General features: G+C 50.5%; 1 protein-coding gene across 1 annotated transcript in view; it reads left to right on the top strand.

Annotated features, from left to right (window-relative positions):
- The window catches only part of LOC144731696 (atrial natriuretic peptide receptor 1-like), a 123,302-nt gene that overhangs the window by 7,923 nt on the left and 98,234 nt on the right, over positions 1-17,145 (top strand). Inside the window, exons 3-4 of the mRNA XM_078612873.1 lie at positions 3,665-3,851; positions 10,897-10,995. Of these exons, the coding sequence (XP_078468999.1) occupies positions 3,665-3,851; positions 10,897-10,995 (286 nt within the window). The remainder of the gene's footprint in view (positions 1-3,664; positions 3,852-10,896; positions 10,996-17,145) is intronic.

Below are 17,145 nucleotides of genomic sequence, written 5' to 3'. Positions count from 1 at the left end.
GGGTAAGCGGTTAAACTCAAAGAGGCCTTGTGGCATATGGAATGCCGTCTTGGGTTTCGACGCGTCATCGAGGGGGAGCTGCCAAAAGCCGGATGACAGATCGAGGGTGGAGAAGAATTTTGCCCCTGACAAAGCGTCCAATGAGTCATCCATCCGTGGTAAAGGGTATGCGTCCGCCACGGATATCTTATTCAACCGGCGGAAATCTACGCAAAATCTCGTCCCACCATCCTTTTTCTTAACCAGTACCACCGGCGCACCCCACGGACTATTGGACGGCGAAATAATATCCGCCGCCAACATCTCGTCTACCGCGCCGCGCACGTGTTCCCTTTCTGCAGGGCTCATGCGATGCGGATGCATACAAATCGGAGGTGTCGCACCGGTGTCAATATGGTGCGACAAAAGCGATGAACGGCCGAGATCCAACTCATTTTTACTGAAAACGTCAGCATACTATAATAACAACGAATGCAAAGCAGTCCTCTGCGCATTTGATAAAGATGAATTTTCCCCGCACAAGTCCGCGATCCACCGTTTCTGTGAACGATCGCGTGGCGATCCATCGGTGGGCGTTAAAATTTGTGGCTTTCCGTCAAAAGTGGCGAAATCGGTAGTGGCGTGAGCCAATACCGATCCAGCCGGGACAACGACCCGGTCTGGCCCCCCATTCAACACCTGTATGAACGGGGCCTGACCCAGCCGTACGATCGTTTGGGCCGCCACCAAGGCAAAAGATTTAGACACCGAATTCGACGGGGATAATAACACACCCATCGTACCATTCTTAACCTGAAGGGGTTTACGGTAACGCAGCGGGATAAGCATTTGTGAGCCTGATGGAACTTCTACTGTGGCAGCTACCATGGCGTTAACAGCATTACCCGGTGGCGAACGGGCCAGCTGGGAAGGCAGGAACGACATCCTACGACCCCCCGGCATTTCTAAACAATCCTGGTCGACCAGTATCTTAAGTGGCATGCGGCGCAAGAAATTGGTGCCTAATAGGCATGGGACGGCCAGTGAGTGCGAGATCAAGACCTATCCTTTGGAGGTAATATTACCGATAGCAATACGCACATCGACTTGACCGAAAATACCCATGCTACCCCCATTTGCGGCTACACACGCATCATTAACCCGGCGGATTCGCGACGTGGGAATAGACAAAAGATGAAAAATAACATCAGAAATGATGGTGGCAGACGCGCCAGTGTCAACTAAAATACGGACGTCGATGCCCTCGATGGTACCCCGTACCGTCGACAAACCCGACGCCGCAGCTACAACCCTACGAGCCAATTTTTTCCATTGTGTAGTAGAGCGTGGTAATGACACCGAAGAATCACAATTATCATTGGAAGTGCAACTAGGTGTGCGAGTGGATGAATGATGTGACACAACCTGCCGGGTGTCCGATTTGCGCCGACTCGCCCGAGGGTGTCGCGGCTCCACGCCCGGTGGAGGAGATGGAGGCCCACTCGTCGGAAGCGGCGAAGGCAGTGGTCGGCAGCGGCAGTCGCGGGCAAAATGGCCTCGTCGGCCACACTTGAAGCACGTGGCCGTCGTCGGCTGGCGGTCGGTCGACCCGACCCCCGCACGTGGTCGGCTTGCGTAGTCACCACTCCGGTCATGCAGCCGCCGTCTCGGGATCCAGTGCGGAACAGCAGCCACCACCTCGTCGTCACCGGAGTCGTCGGAGCAGTGGACGACCCGTCGTGGAGACCACCCTAAAGGTGGGCCGTCGATTTCGGGTTTCCCCATCCATGCCGCCATCTGATCCCAGCGCTTGATGTTAAATTTTGCGTCCAAGCAGCGCGCCACCCATCGCGATGTAAGCGGTTCGTGGCCGCATACCGGTAGCGAGATGTTGAGTTCCTGGGACAGCTCCAGCATACGGGAAAGGATGAGAGGATCGAGGTGATCGGCCGTCGCGTCGGGGTAAGCGGCCATGGCCAACGCCACCAGTGCCCCCCGGTAAGCCAAAGGCGACTCCTCTGATCCTCGACGACGTGACATAAATTTTTTCGTGGCTGCCGTCAGCGGGTCGTAAAACTCTGCCATTTCTGCGAAAGCATCACGAAGCGTCTTCTTCTTGGACGCTGGGATGGATCGGAAGACCGCCAGGGAAACATCGTCCAGCAGCGTGGGCAGCGCTTCCAGCGCCTCCGCCTCCGTCCATCGCACGGATCTGAAGGCCGACTCAAAGCACCACGTAAAAGCACTTCAATCGCCCCCGGCGATAAATTCCTTAATCTGTGGAAGCCGATGTCCGCGGTGGCAGGCAGACGCCGCGAGCGTCTCCACTTGCGCTTCCCGCGTTCTGCGCGTCTCCGACAAAATGGCGTCCGGCGGCCGCGTGGTGGCAGCCTCGCGCAAGATGGCGTTGAAAGGCTCCGTCGCCACCGCCCCGCCCAAGATGGAGGCCTCCCCCCGTGTGGCACGAGCAATGGCGGACGTCGTTTCCCGCCGAAGATCCTGGTCCTCGGCATCGAGCTGAACCGCAGGCGGCCGACCCAGGCCCGTAGAGGACGCGACCGCCGTCACCAGATTGAGCAGAATCACGCAGAGCGACTCGATCTGCTCCGCCATCAGCCGCCATCCTTCGTCCGCCCTTGAGGTGGTTGCCTCTTCCTCCCATGGGCGATGAGCGGCGTCGAGGAGAGCGGCCGTCGGAGGCAGAGGAGCCGTAGCTCCTAGCAGATCGTCGTCGTCCGTCTCCACAACTTCCTCCGATGGAGGGTCGGGTGGGTTCTTCTTTCTGAGGTGCTTGGACATCTTGAAGATCGGCCAAACAGTCCCAGAAGAACTTCTGACACCAATGTAATAACACGCTGGAGACGGCTTGTAGAATCGGTCCTTTTATTTCACTTCTTGCAGTTCACAAAAACTCCCCATTGCTGGCAGGCAACGGGAAGCGGGCAGACAGCCAGCAGACACACACCGCCACGTGGCACCTGGAGCCCCACTCGCGCGTGGCCCCTCTCTCTCTTCGTTCCGTGTCTGACCCCTGTGTCTCTCCTCTCTCCCCTTATTTAATGCCTGGGTCACGTGGTACACTCCAGCCAATCCTCAACAGCCTGCGCCGAATGTTCCAGTTCCCCCATCAACTCCCGGGACCATGCCCCTGACTTGTCTTCCCATTGGCTGAGGCCAAGACCCGCGAAACCAATCATCTAGCTGACATCCTGTGATCACGCCGAGACCAAGCTCCCAGGCTCTCCCCCCATTGGCTGTAAAGCGGGACCGGCAAAGCCGATCACCACGTGAATCTGACATAGGCTCTTATTACAAAAATATAAACTCAATTCCCTCGGCACCGAGTGACGCCGTCACGTTGCGGCCGTGCTGCATTGGTGGGCGGGGGGGTCGTTCTGGCAGCCGATTGGTCGGTGTGGTGGGTGGCGATGATGTCACCCCTAGCACCCGCTAGCACGCCCACAGCGTTGCCACCGTGTGGCTGCCGCGGTCTCCCTCTCGCGGCCGATCGACGGCCGTCAAAATCTCCCGAGCGCGTTCAGTCCTCACGCCCCACGCTTCAGAAGTGGGACCTCACCGGCGCCCCCTCCGCACGGTGAGGGCAGGAGGAAGCCCCTGCCATGGACCCGTTGACGAGCGCCCCCCCGCCTCCCCCCCCCCCCCCCACCCTGTGTTTGCCACCGAGGTGGAGACGATTGGAGATGCGTACATGGTGGCGAGCGGGCTGCCCGAGAGGAACGGCGACGTCCACGCGCACGAGATCGCGCGTATGGCCCTCGACCTGGTGGCGGCCGTGCGGCAGGTGAACACGGACGGCCTGCGACTCAACGGCACGCTGCAGCCGCTGCAGCTGCGCGCCGGCATCCACACCGGTACGCACTCGCACACGCCGGTACACACTCGCACACGCCGGTACACACCTACGCACTCGCACACACCGGTATGCACGCACACCAGTACTCTTGCACTCGCACAACCACCGATACCCACTCATGCACGCATGCACTGATGGTGGCCGGAGCTTCTTGTGTTGCATCGTTCTAAAGATGAAACCCTAGCGCAGCATCCCTAGCACCATGTACCTAGCACAGCGTCGCGAGCACCGTGTCCCGAACACAACATCCCTCGTAGTCCATGGGCCCAGACCAAAACAAAAATCACTTATTGGTACCACCTGATGTGACAAATCTAGTAATTATTTTTGTAATCATCCATGTGTGTGGGACATTCTGATATGATAACCTTTGCGGAGGGGCAGCTTAGTTGTAGTTACCATGATTTTTATACCCATACCCTATGACAGGCGTCCGGAACGATGAAATGGGCATTATTACTGAAAAACTACCTAGACCAAAGCCAGTTAGGTCACAAACTGGTCTTTATTGGTTTAAATATGTAATAAAGGACTCGATCCTGGGTCTGTCTCCGTTGTCCTTTATTTGGGTTCTTACACTTGTCCCACACGGCCCTCGCTCAGAGTCTCCCCCACTTGGCACCCGAGCCACAGCTGCCGTAGCCTTTCGCGCTCCTGCAGCTCCGCTGCAGGTCCCCCTTGTGCAGTCCTCCGGCTGCTCTCACAGCAGCTCCACCGCTGCTCCCCGTTCCTCCGTGCTCGGTCACCGCTGGCTGGCGGTGCCGAGTCTTACCGTGTGTGGCGATCTCGCCACTCCCCAACCTCAGCCCTGCGTGGCCTCTGTGGCGATCTCGCCACTCTCCAACCTCCGCCCTGCGTGGCCTCTGTGGCGATCTCGCCACTCTCTGTCTCTATCCCCAACTCTCTCTTCCACCCTGCTGGCTGGCGCCGTCATGAGCCCCTCAGCCACCAGGCTGAGGCACGGCGACCACCCAACGTGTTCTCCACTCTTCACTCCCCCGACTGACCCAGATGTCTTCCTGTCTCCTCGCTATAACATCTCCCCCCACGTGACCCTGACTCCTCCCTCTCGGATCGTCACATCCGACCCGCCCATTTACGCCCGCATTACAAATACACAATAAAAACACAGGATAATAAGGAATACCATAGTGAGGTAAGGAACTACTTGAATACAGGGTGTTTCAAAACGATGGACCCGATTTAAAATCGCTATATCTCTGCAACCACAAACCGCCCATGAATAAAACTCTTACCACTTGAAAGGGCGGGGAATACAGAGGGCGGGGAATACAGAGGGCGGGGCATAGATAGGGCGGGGCATAGAGAGGGCGGGCATAGAGAGGGCGGGGCATAGAGAGGGCGGGGCATAGAATTTCAGTCATTCGCATGATGGTGACCCCGCAACACAAGGCGTTTTGCATTCTGCAGTTCGGCAAGACTGAATCCGTAAAAGCGGTGCAGCGTGCATTTCAACGGCGTTTTAGCATCGATCTGCCAATGTCAAAGAGCATTCGTCGTTAGTACCGACAATTTGAGGAAACAAGCTGTTAATGTAAGGGGAAGAGCACAGGGCGACCACGCACCTCAGAGGAAAACGTGAGAAGAAAGTCGTTTAGGACGAATTCAATTATCATCACGATGTTGTCTGTACAGTAGGTGGAGGGCACATAGAGCATTTATAAAAAGTTAGTAAAACTTGATAACTCATTAAACCGTTTGTAACTTTGTAATTGTAACATGTTGTCATCGTGAAATATACTGCTTTGAAATTGGGTCCATCTTTTTAAAACACCCTGTATTATCAACATTGACATTCGTATATACTTAGTCAATGATACATGTAATCCAATATATATCGTTAGTGATGGGTATATGTGAAGAAGGTTACATTATTGTTATCAAGCTCTGTGTGTACTTAGATGGTGTTAACAATGGTAACCAAGGCCAGAATCACCACACTGTGTCACAATGTATACTACTGCCACAGTAATACCATCAGAATCACCACCCTGTGTTACTCATCAAACTGCTCGTCTATCTCGTCATCTAACTCCCCAAGTTCAAAGTCAGGTTCTGGATCATCCTGCAGTTTTTGGTTACTGCAGGTCTGTAACCTGCACATGTCTGTGCATGTCAGTCCATTTGACAGGCACGTGCAGCTTGGCATTTTGCATGAACACGCACACTTGCATGCTAGCAGTTTCAAGACCACATCTGGTGCGGGTGGGGAGCGCATACAGTAAATGGCCAGGTTGCCATCATCGTCTGTCCATCCATACTCAGTAGGGCTTGACACCACATGGTTAGCCTGCAGACAGCACTTCCAAATTGCTGCCTGATAGTTGGCTCGTTGAACATGCATGAAGAGACAGTCTCTACATGGTGGCAGCTGGCTGGACTCGACTTCTCCCCTTTTGGTGCAGAAGAGCTGGTCGCGCAGTTCGTTCACCTCGCCAGTGCTTCTATTAGCAACATACATGCGACAGGTGAACTGCTCAATTTTCCGGAACAGCTCATCACTCACATTCCATGACTGCCCCAGTTGGCAGGAAGTGTCCTTTCTCACCATCTTCAGAGCATTCAGCTTCTCTCGACGGGCGAATGCACTGACAGTGTCGCAGCCTGTGAAGGCGTGTAAGCCAATTAGGCTGTCACAGATGCTGTCTCAAAGTGACCTTGCCAGTTTGCTGATATCGACAAACCATGTGCGGTTCTGTGTCCCACACTTCTGGTAGATGGGACAGGTGATGTCCTTCTGGAAGCCAAGACAAAGCACCATGACATTAGTGTCATCAGCTATGATGATAAATGCCTTTGAGCTCACATTTGCTGCATAAAATGCATGCAGGAGTAGACGGGTGTCAGCTTCTTCATGCGTGGAGTGCAGTTCTGCTACTTCCTCACACTCATCTTCTGTCAACTTGTAGCAGGTTTCCTCACAGGTCATGTACAACACCTTGCCATGCAGCATCTCTCTGTATCGTGGGAGTTTCTATTCTTCCACCAGAAACTTGATGAGACTGGACTTGTTGGAGAGACTGCACAGGAAATTTCTCCACTGCTGGACGTGGTGTCCCCCTGCTAGGTTCTTGTACTGGAGAGTGGTGTCTGCACCCGGTTCAGTTGTTCAGCATCTTTTATCGAAGTCTGTCGGTAGACATCAAAAACAACATCAATCCTCTAAATCTGTGCCCCCTCGTGGAGGAGATGTGTCAAGGCTGACTGCCACCTGTGCAAAGGTTTTGTTGTTGCCATTCATTTTTTGGAACAGGCTCATCCCATCAATGATGGAAGTAGATGGGGTTGGGATGTCTTCTGCAGGAGACACATTCTTTTCAAGCTCTCTGGCAAGTGCAGCCTTGTTTGTTTTTTGTAGGGACCCATCAGCATTTGCCAGTGCCCATGGCAGTGGGCCCAGTGGGTGGGCAAGGACATCCTTCATATTCACCTTCCTGCTTTCAGCCACCAGGATCATGTGGCTGAACAGGTTTCTATCTACCTTCAGAACCACATCCTGCGCTTTCTTTCCACGTGCTGTTTTTGTGCTAATATTGGAGAATATTTCGATTTAAAGCTTTCGTGACTGCAGGGATTCATTTACCGAAAGAACCAAGAAGATTGGAGAATGTCTTCAGACTTTGCTTGGTCATCTTGTTGTGGAATTTCACATATGGTGGGTCCTCAGCTAACCGTGTTTGCTTGGATACCTGGTAGTCCTCTTCTCCTATCTCAAGAGCTCTCAAGAGATCCCTGGTCACATCAGGTGGAGCCATGGTGCCAGTGGAGAGGCTAACCAGATTTGTCTCATCAGGGGACATATGATTGATCCAGTTATTCTCCATAAGGTTAATGAGAGACTGGACATCTGCTTCATCTCGCTTGATCCTTTGGCCCTGTAGATCTGGATGGGACAGTTTAGACCTACCTTGACCTATAAGGTCTCTCAGCTGTCTGAGGTACATGCTTCTGTACTCAGCTGTTAGGTAATATTTGGTCACGACTCCTATGTGTCTTTGTTCACCGTTTATTCTATAGCTTGGTCAACAGGGATTCGGCCAAAGGGATTGGTGGAGCCCAGTTGAACTGAGAAGCCTCCTTCCATGAATTCCGTAAACACATCTGGGTGTATGATGGGCAGGTGAGACATCTGGGCATAGTAGTAGGGGACGTAGCGTGCATAATTAATCCTATCATAAGCGAAGCGCCATGGGATCATTGCTCGAATGCTTGCCAAGTGTAGCATCCAGTCTCCCTCTCTGGATGCTCGGATGAGCCCCAACAAGATTTCAACCATGTCCAAATAGGACATCCAAAAGGTCGAGAGGCTGCCATTTCCATCTCTGAGGAACTCGCGGTAGACTTCAAACAGTCTCAAGGACCTCCTTCAAAGCGGCTTGTGAGACTTCTTTCCCAAGGTTGTCAATGGTCATCAGTGTCTCATCCAGGTGAACAATGTCGTTTATGTGAGTTGCTTCCAACCAGGACAGGAAACCGTTCCATGTCAGTCGCACGAGAGCCTCATACAGGGGTTTGTGTAGTCGCACTGCCCTGTTGCACTTGCGGCCATCCATAACACCAGCAATGGAGCCTTCTACGATCATGCCAGACTCAATGCAGAGATCTCGGATTCCAGCATCTTGGAAACGCTTTCCTATTATTGCCAGCAGTGTGCAGATGGTGTGGAATACCCCAAGCCTGACGATGATATCATGGGACTTGTCAGTGTTTCCATGTAATCTCGACAGCCTTTGCATACAGGGCTTGGTCAAAGATGCAGACAATCTTTGTCAGGCTTAAGTACTGCATGACGCTCAGTGACTGGTTAAGCGCCTCGTTGACAGTAGACATTTGTGTCGCTGGAGCATTGATGGTAGGCAGATAGCCTACATTGTCAGGGATGACCGTCATCTCACCTCGAGTCAGGATGTTGAAGCCTGTACAGCTGCTGATTGACTGGTCCTCTTGTTGTGACAAGCGTGCTAGAACCCAAACAAGGTTCTTCTCTCTGGCAAGCCGAGTATTAGCTGCAGTATCGGCATCTGCACTTTTGCTTTGTGATGGCCCCACCCGTTGTCCAGCGTTGTAAGTTGGTAACATTGGCGGGGCTGCATTAATGCTTCTCTGCTTTGTTTTGGCAACAGTGGGCATGGGTTGGACAGGAACTGGGTTGACTGGCTTTGCTTGCACAGAAATCCCATTGACTATGTGAGATGTTCACTCACTACTGATGGTTTCTTCAAGACAATCGATATTGTCCCAGGCTAAAGTTGTGAATATACCAGGATGGATGTTAGCTGGTAGGGCAATGTCACTCCCAGATAATGAGAGTTTCTGAAGACATAGGGCAGTGTCGACCTCTTCCATCTCTGAATAGGAGACACACTGTGATCAAGTCGGTTGAGGATGTTTATCAGCTCTACATTCCCTGACAGTGACTTGACACTGAATGGCAGAACAATGTGCTTGGAAGGCTTGGTCTTTCCACATGTCACTGTATAAACGATCTCATGGGCAAATGATTGCAGAAGCCACTGAACTCTATGGGATGCGTGATCAGGATCATTAGAACCTGTGAGTAGATAGTACAGGAAGACAATGAGCGACGTTGGAATGGTAGGACATTCTGCTTCTGGTTTTACTTCAGGCGCCCAGGCTTGAGGGACATCTTGACTCTTGATGTCCTCTCTCAATTTGATGGCTGCTTTGGCTATAACATCTTGAGCACTAACACTTTTCAGGGTCTGCAGCTCCCTTGTGAGAAACTGATTTTCTTAGGAAAAGTTCCCTCATGGACAGGTTATCTGGATAGAGGAGGAGTTTTCCTTTCCCATCAGGGAAGATTTGCAAGGCTCCAGCAAACGCACTCTCCAGCTTTCGCCTTGTGTGCTTCTTGGTTGATTCCTTGACTTGGACAATGGCTAGGGCATTCATTGAAGCAACCAGTCTAGAAGTGAGATCAGTCATTGTCATCACTTGAGGATTGCCATAAAGCTCCATCATGATGAAGAGGAACAGCTCATTGTATGACTGATTCACAGCAGCTTTGTACTGGGCTGCAACATCATTATTTTGATTGCTGGCAACCTCTTCTTTGGAAACCTCCTCTTTAGTGTACAGTCGAGAGCATGGCCTGTGTTAGTGCCCTTCAGCTGCTACAAGGTCTCTACTCACAATGGCAAGGATTCTGCTGTCCGTTGTATTTGTGGCTGCACTCCTGATCTTTGCATCAGCTTGCAGTTCTCTACACTGTACCAGTACTTCTCTCGTATTCTTTCCCTTGGCATATTGTCGGTTTTGTGACAAAATATGCACTCTGCCTGTAGTACCTGGCCTTAACTAATAATCTTAACAGGTACATTAACAACACATTATGGGTAAAGTTAGCACTTTAGATATCTTTACTGAACAGAAATAATACAGAACCACCAGTACTTGCCCCATTTGCGAGTAAATGATCATGAGCAAAGAAGCTGTTAGAAACAACGATAACAGATAGTTAAGTCTGGAATAGATTGGCGCTAAGTCACTGAAATTGAAGAACACGCATGAATAAATGCAAGAATATGTATAAAATACATGCCTTGGGGGCAAACATCCATTTTGTAGACTATTTATTGTCTTAATTAACAGCAGAGGTGTTGGAATGTTTTATTTGTAACGTCCGGGCAAATAGGTGTTATTGTGATAGGTGCAAAAACAGGTTTCCTGCGAGAAAAATGAAACAGCTGCTCATTTGGAAAGGTTATCATATATTATTTTACTACTGTTGGTGTAACAAATAAAATGGCACCAATTAAGTTTTGCCACCTTGGGTGGTACCGATATCTGGTCTGGCCCAAGGACTATAGCGCGGTATCCCGAGCGCAGCATCCCAGGCACAGCATCCCTAGCGTGTTTCCGGGACACTGTGCTAACTCTTGGCCAGGAGAGAGTCCCCCCCTCCTCCAGCGAGGCTGCAGCTGTAATGGGACCCAGTAGAGGCAGCGTGCAGACAAAGTGCGGAGGGCAGTGCCGGATCTCGAGCGCCGTTGTGTGTCCAGGCCCGTGTGTGGCCGGCGTGGTGGGGTACAAGATGCCGCGCTACTGCCTCTTCGGGGATACCGTGAACACCGCCTCCCGCATGGAGACAACGAGCCTGCGTGAGTCCTGCCGTGCACCACCAGCACCACCAACCAGCACCACCACAACCAGCACCACCAACCAACACCACCACCAACCAGGACCACTAACCACCAACCAGCACCACCACCAATCAGCACCACCAACCAGCACCATCAACAATGCCACCAGCCAGCAGCACCACCACCACCAACCAGCACCACCAGCAACCAGTACCACCACCAACCAGCACCACCGGTGTTGGTTGGTGGGGCAGTGCGAGGGAAAAATTAACCAGCACCACCACCAGCATCATCAATCAGTACCAGCAACCAACACCACCAACTAGCCCCACCCAGTGGTGGCCACGTGGAATCGGAGGCGCGGACGCATTGGTACCACGAGCAACAGAGGCTTCTCAGAAGCCAGTGGCCCTGGCTCCTGGTAACGCGGCTGGGACTCGCGCTCCGGACGTCACCAGCGCCGCGCCGGCATTCGCTTCCACTTGTCCGGTGGTGGCGGCGGTGGTGGTCATATCACCACGGCGACCCGTTGATCGCGTTCACGAGAGCACCGGGAGACGCTCCCTGCTGTGCAGTTGAACAAAGACGGTGGTTGTCACCACATCGACGCGCGGTGCTTTCGAACGCGCCGCTTCTGCGGAACATAATAGAGAGAGAAGACTCGGGTGGCTGAGAATGGAACCCGAGTCCCATAAAGAAGACCGCCCTATGGTGGACACCAAAAGGGAAGAAGAGATCATGGGGCAGGCCGAAGACCTGGCAATGCACCGTTCCAGACCAACTAGAGACCACGGGGGGGGGGGGGGGCACCTGTCTTGGGGTGAAGCAGAGAAAGCTGCTAAAGACCATCCGGCACAGCGTGACCTTGTTGCGGCCTTATGCTCCACAGAGATCAAAGGGGAGTAAGTAAGTAAGCTTCTGTGTCCGTCTGGAACACCCTCCCTTCCGATATTAGGAAGCCACTGGGAGCTACGCACCCTTAAATCATCATCTTGATTGACAAACTAATTTGTGCAGAACTGCTTTTTGGGTTTTAGTTTGTTGTCCTTCCCCTCGCACCTCCTACGTATGGCGCGAAAGAAGTTCAACACACCTACCTATAACCACACAACCATGGAACCAGGAAACCACACACCCAAGCAAACACACAACCAAGCGGCCACCATTACCATCACCACCTCCACGACCGCCACAGCACCACATCACCTCAACCGCCTCCATCACCATCTCCTCCACCACCGCTACCACTGCCATTGCAGTCTTCACCTCCATCACCACGAGTATTACAGACACCATCATCATCTATGCCACCATTAATACCATCACCATTATGACAATCATTACCATCGCCATCGTAAAAATCATTACCATCGCCAACATAACAATTATTACCATCGCCATCATAACAATCATTAGCATCGCCATCATAACAATCATTACCATTGTAGTGGGTCCAACTGAGTCGCAGACGTTGTTCCTTTTAGAGGCAACAATTTTATTCGTAACACTATAACACCAGACTACAGCGAGTTACTGCTACGAAGGGTTGATCCCTCACTTGGGTCTCCGGCCATGTAGTTGCCTCGTAAGACGGAGAGCTTCAGCTTGAGATGTAGAGCTTCCAGCTTGTAGATGTTGAGCTTCCAGCTTGTAGAATGCAGCGACCCCGGTCCCTCTCAGGGACCCGCCTTATATCCCTCTCCGGTCAGGGCCGCTCTGCCCTTGGCCCCGCCCGCCTTCTCGAACATTCTCGTTCCCTCTCTATCCTTCTCAAGAGCTCTCTCCCCCTCGTCCGCCCCACCTGGGGCCACCTGTATGGACATTCCTGATCACGTGTCTACGGGATCAACCAGAGTGCCATGGCCTGGGGCAACCCTGCCCCTGGGCTGACACTCACCCCCTCCCCCTCGGGGGAGCTCCCACCACACGCTGTGTGTGGTGCCCGCACTATCCCAGTGCTTGCCAAGCCCCGCTAGGGCTGGTATTACACACAGCCACCCACACGGTGCTGTCCACGATGTAGGAACATCCAACGGCACGACCCTTCCGGGCTGGCACCATACAGTGACATCCCTGATGTCACTACACCATCGCCATCAGACCGCAGTCCACTCACTGGCATTGACTATATATTTCTTCTAGATTTGAAGCTTTCGTGACTGCAAGGATTCATACTCTTAGTTCTTTCGGTAAAGTCACGTAGGTAAAAAATGATGACGGAGACTTGTGTTGCCTCCGAAACGTCGTGATTTTTTTGTTATTAATTTCATTTTTTACCTACGTGACTTTACCGAAAGAACTAAGTGTATTGACTATATATCTTTTATTCTCCGCAGGGAATGGATTCTTTGCTCCACTGCAAGTCTCCTACCACCACTCTCCCATTGACATATTTCGTTGCTTCCTCTTAGTACCTTTCACGCGACGGTCAATGGTATAGTGTATAGAAGATTGTATAATAATAAATAGTTTAAAAGTGTAATGTTTAATATAATGTATAAGGTAATATATAGTATCGTAATTGTATAGTGAATATACAGCAGTGTGGTATACAGTAGGGTGGGTAGAATAATACATAGTGTAATATTAGAATGTATAGTCTAAGGTATAGGGTGGTGTATAGTAATACAGTATATAATTTAATGTTGGGTTTGTCTATGGCAGTATATAGTACGGGGTAGACCCGTGTGATATAAGAGAAAAAGTTTAGCTGGAGGCATATTATATTTTTTGCGACGTAGAATTGTAATGTATGACTTACTGTTAGTAGCTCAGCTTATTGGAGAGTATATTTAGTATATTGATGATACTGATGTAGTTTATATTTTAGTTTTTTACGTGGTGGTTTAGCTGCTGCAGCTCCTTACTATTAAAATTCCTTCCCTCTATTACTGCTAACCCTACTCCCTCCCTTTGATGCTGCTAATCCTGCATACTGCATAATGCACGGGCATAATATGACTTTGAAAGCCCCCCCCACCTCCTACGCATTCCACAAGTAGTGACTAATCCCATATCTGCATTTCCCATAAATATGCTAAATTCCTCTTGATATGCAAATTCCTTTGTCAAGGCGCCCCTTCCCCCTCCAACCCAGCTTAAATATACTCTGCCAAGCCTAGTGGTGCCCATTCAGACGCTGTCTTTCCGACAGACTTGTTCTTCACCTGAGGACGGCTGCTTGCGTTGTGGCCGAAACGTCGTGAGAATTATTTTATTATGTTTAATATTTATTATTTTATTATGTTTTATTTTTATTATTTTATTATTTCCCTTCTATGTGACTTTACCGAAAGAACCAAGAAGATGAATCCCTGCAGTTACGAAAGCTTTAAATCGAAATCATTACCATCGCCATCATAACAGTCATTACCATCGCCATCATAAGAATCGTTACCATCGCCATCATAACTGTAGTGCTGTGGACAATTTCGTCTTCTTTTTTAAATTCTTTATATTAACTTCGCTTGCTTGCTTGCTTGCGTGCTTGCTTGCTTACGACCGTGCAAATCTTTCGGTCGTTTTTTAACCTACTTCCCGTGATCCAATCGAGCTGACATTTTGCACACAGACTCGTTGTGTGTGACAATTAATTTTCCTGAAATTTTTTTTCCAAAATTTTACACTGTTTAGGGAAAAAAATTTTAATATTAAATTACCAATTGCTTAATGGTGGCAGACAATCATGTGACCCATAGGTGGCAGCCATCTCAAGCCAGAGGACGAGAGGACTCTAGCCGCCCGTTTCATGATGATGCAAATGTTGACTAACCACATGGCATGAAATCCCTGCCCACACGCTGTACAATGGAGACTATTTATAGAGCAGTTAAATTGAAGCCGCCATATTCTTGAAAGTGGTAAAACGGGTCAACGCTAGTGCCCTCGGGAATATACGGGGCATGTCAAGAGGTGATCTTTCATTTTTAAATACTTTATATTAACTTAACTTGCTTGCTTACTCAAGAAAAACAGAAATGAATAATAAAATGAAACCGATGCCACGCATATAAAGGATTTATAGTGAAAAACTTTGTTTCTACGGGTTAATTTTTAAATCCTTTATATTAAGTTCGCTTGCTTGCTTGCTTGCGCGCTTACGACCGTGCAAATCTTTCGGTCGTTTTTTAACCCACTTCCCGTGATCCAATCGAGCTGACATTTTGCACACAGACTCGCTGTGCGTGACAATGTAGGAAAAAATATTATATTTAATTACCAATTGCTTAATGGTGTCAGGCATTCATCTGACCCATAGGTGGCAGCCATCTCAAGCCAGAGGACGAGAGGACTCTAGCCGCCACGCATATAAAGGATTTATAGTGAAAAACTTTGTTTTTACGGGTTAATTTTTTTCCTCCTGTGTCACTTTTATTCGAACAGAACTCCTCGCGATCAACACCACATGACTCCGTCGTAACTCTCCCGCTTGCGCTGCTCCCCTGCTTCGCTCCGCTCACTCCCTGCCTCTCCACCGCTCGCCTGCCTCTCCGAAGCTAGCCTCTCCACTGCTAGCCTATCACTACACACTCTGCTAGCCTCTCTGCTGCTCGCCTGTCTGCCAAGCTCCGCTTGCTCCACTCTCTCTCTTTCACTCTGCTAGCCTCTCCACTGCTAGCATATCAATACACACTCTGCTAGCCTCTCACTATACACTCTGCTAGCTTCTCCACTGCTAGCCTCACGCGATACACTCTGCTAGCTTCTCCACTGCTAGCCTCTCACTATACACTCTTTCAGCTTCTCCACTACGAGCCTCTCACTACACACTCTGCTAGCTTCTCCACTGCTAGCCTCTCACTATACACTCTGCTAGCTTCTCCACTGCTAGCTTCTCACTATACACTCTGCTAGCTTCTCCACTGCTAGCCTCTCACTATACACTCTGCTAGCTTCTCCACTGCCTCTCACTATACACTCTGCTAGCTTCTCTACTGCTAGCCTCTCACTATACACTCTGCTAGCTTCTCCACTGCTAGCCTCTCACTATAAACTCTGCTAGCTTCTCCACTGCTAGCCTCTCACTATACACTCTGCTAGCTTCTCCACTGCTAGCTTCTCACTATACACTCTGCTAGCTTCTCCACTGATAGCCTCTCACTATACACTCTGCTAGCTTCTCCACTGCTAGCCTCTCACTATACACTCTGCTAGCTTCTCCACTGCTAGCCTCTCACTATAAACTCTGCTAGCATCTCTACTGCTAGCCTCTCACTATACACTCTGCTAGCTTCTCCACTGCTAGCCTCTTACTATACACTCTGCTAGCTTCTCCACTGCTAGCCTCTCACTATACACTCTGCTAGCTTCTCCACTGCAAGCCTCTCACTATACACTCTGATAGCTTCTCTACTGCTAGCCTCTCACTATACACTCTGCTAGCTTCTCTACTGCTAGCCTTTCACTGTACACTCTGCTAGCTTCTCCACTGCTAGCCTCTCATTATACACTCTGCTAGCTTCTCTACTGCTAGCCTCTCACTATACACTCTGCTAGCTTCTCTACTGCTAGCCTCTCACTGTACACTCTGCTAGCTTCTTTACTGCCTCTCACTATACACTCTGCTAGCTTCTCCACTGCTAGCCTCTCACTATACACTCTGCTAGCTTCTCTACTGGAAGCCTCTCGCTGTACACTCTGCTTGCTTATCCACTGCTAGCTTCTCACTATACACTCTGCTAGCTTCTCCACTGCTAGCCTCTCACTATACACTCTGCTAGCTTCTCCACTGCTAGCCTCTCACTATACACTCTGCTAGCTTCTCCACTGCTAGCCTCTCACTATACACTCTGCTAGCTTCTCCACTGCTAGCCTCTCACTATACACTCTGCTAGCTTCTCCACTGCTAGCCTCTCACTATACACTCTGCTAGCTTCTCTACTGCTAGCCTTTCACTGTACACTCTGCTAGCTTCTCCACTGCTAGCCTCTCACTATACACTCTGCTAGCTTCTCCACTGCCTCTCACTATACACTCTGCTAGCTTCTCCACTGCTAGCCTCTCACTATACACTCTGCTAGCTTCTCCACTGCTAGCCTCTCACTATAAACTCTGCTAGCTTCTCTACTGCTAGCCTCTCACTATACACTCTGCTAGCTTCTCCACTGCTAGCCTCTCACTATACACTCTGCTAGCTTCTCCACTGCTAGCCTCTCACTATATACTCTG

This window comes from Lampetra planeri, chromosome 40 (genome assembly GCF_965212315.1).
Source record: "Lampetra planeri chromosome 40, kcLamPlan1.2.h2, whole genome shotgun sequence".
In the NCBI taxonomy this organism is placed as follows: domain Eukaryota; kingdom Metazoa; phylum Chordata; class Hyperoartia; order Petromyzontiformes; family Petromyzontidae; genus Lampetra; species Lampetra planeri.
The sequence above is the reverse complement of the archived record's forward strand: the minus strand, read 5'-3'. Positions and strand labels throughout refer to the sequence as shown.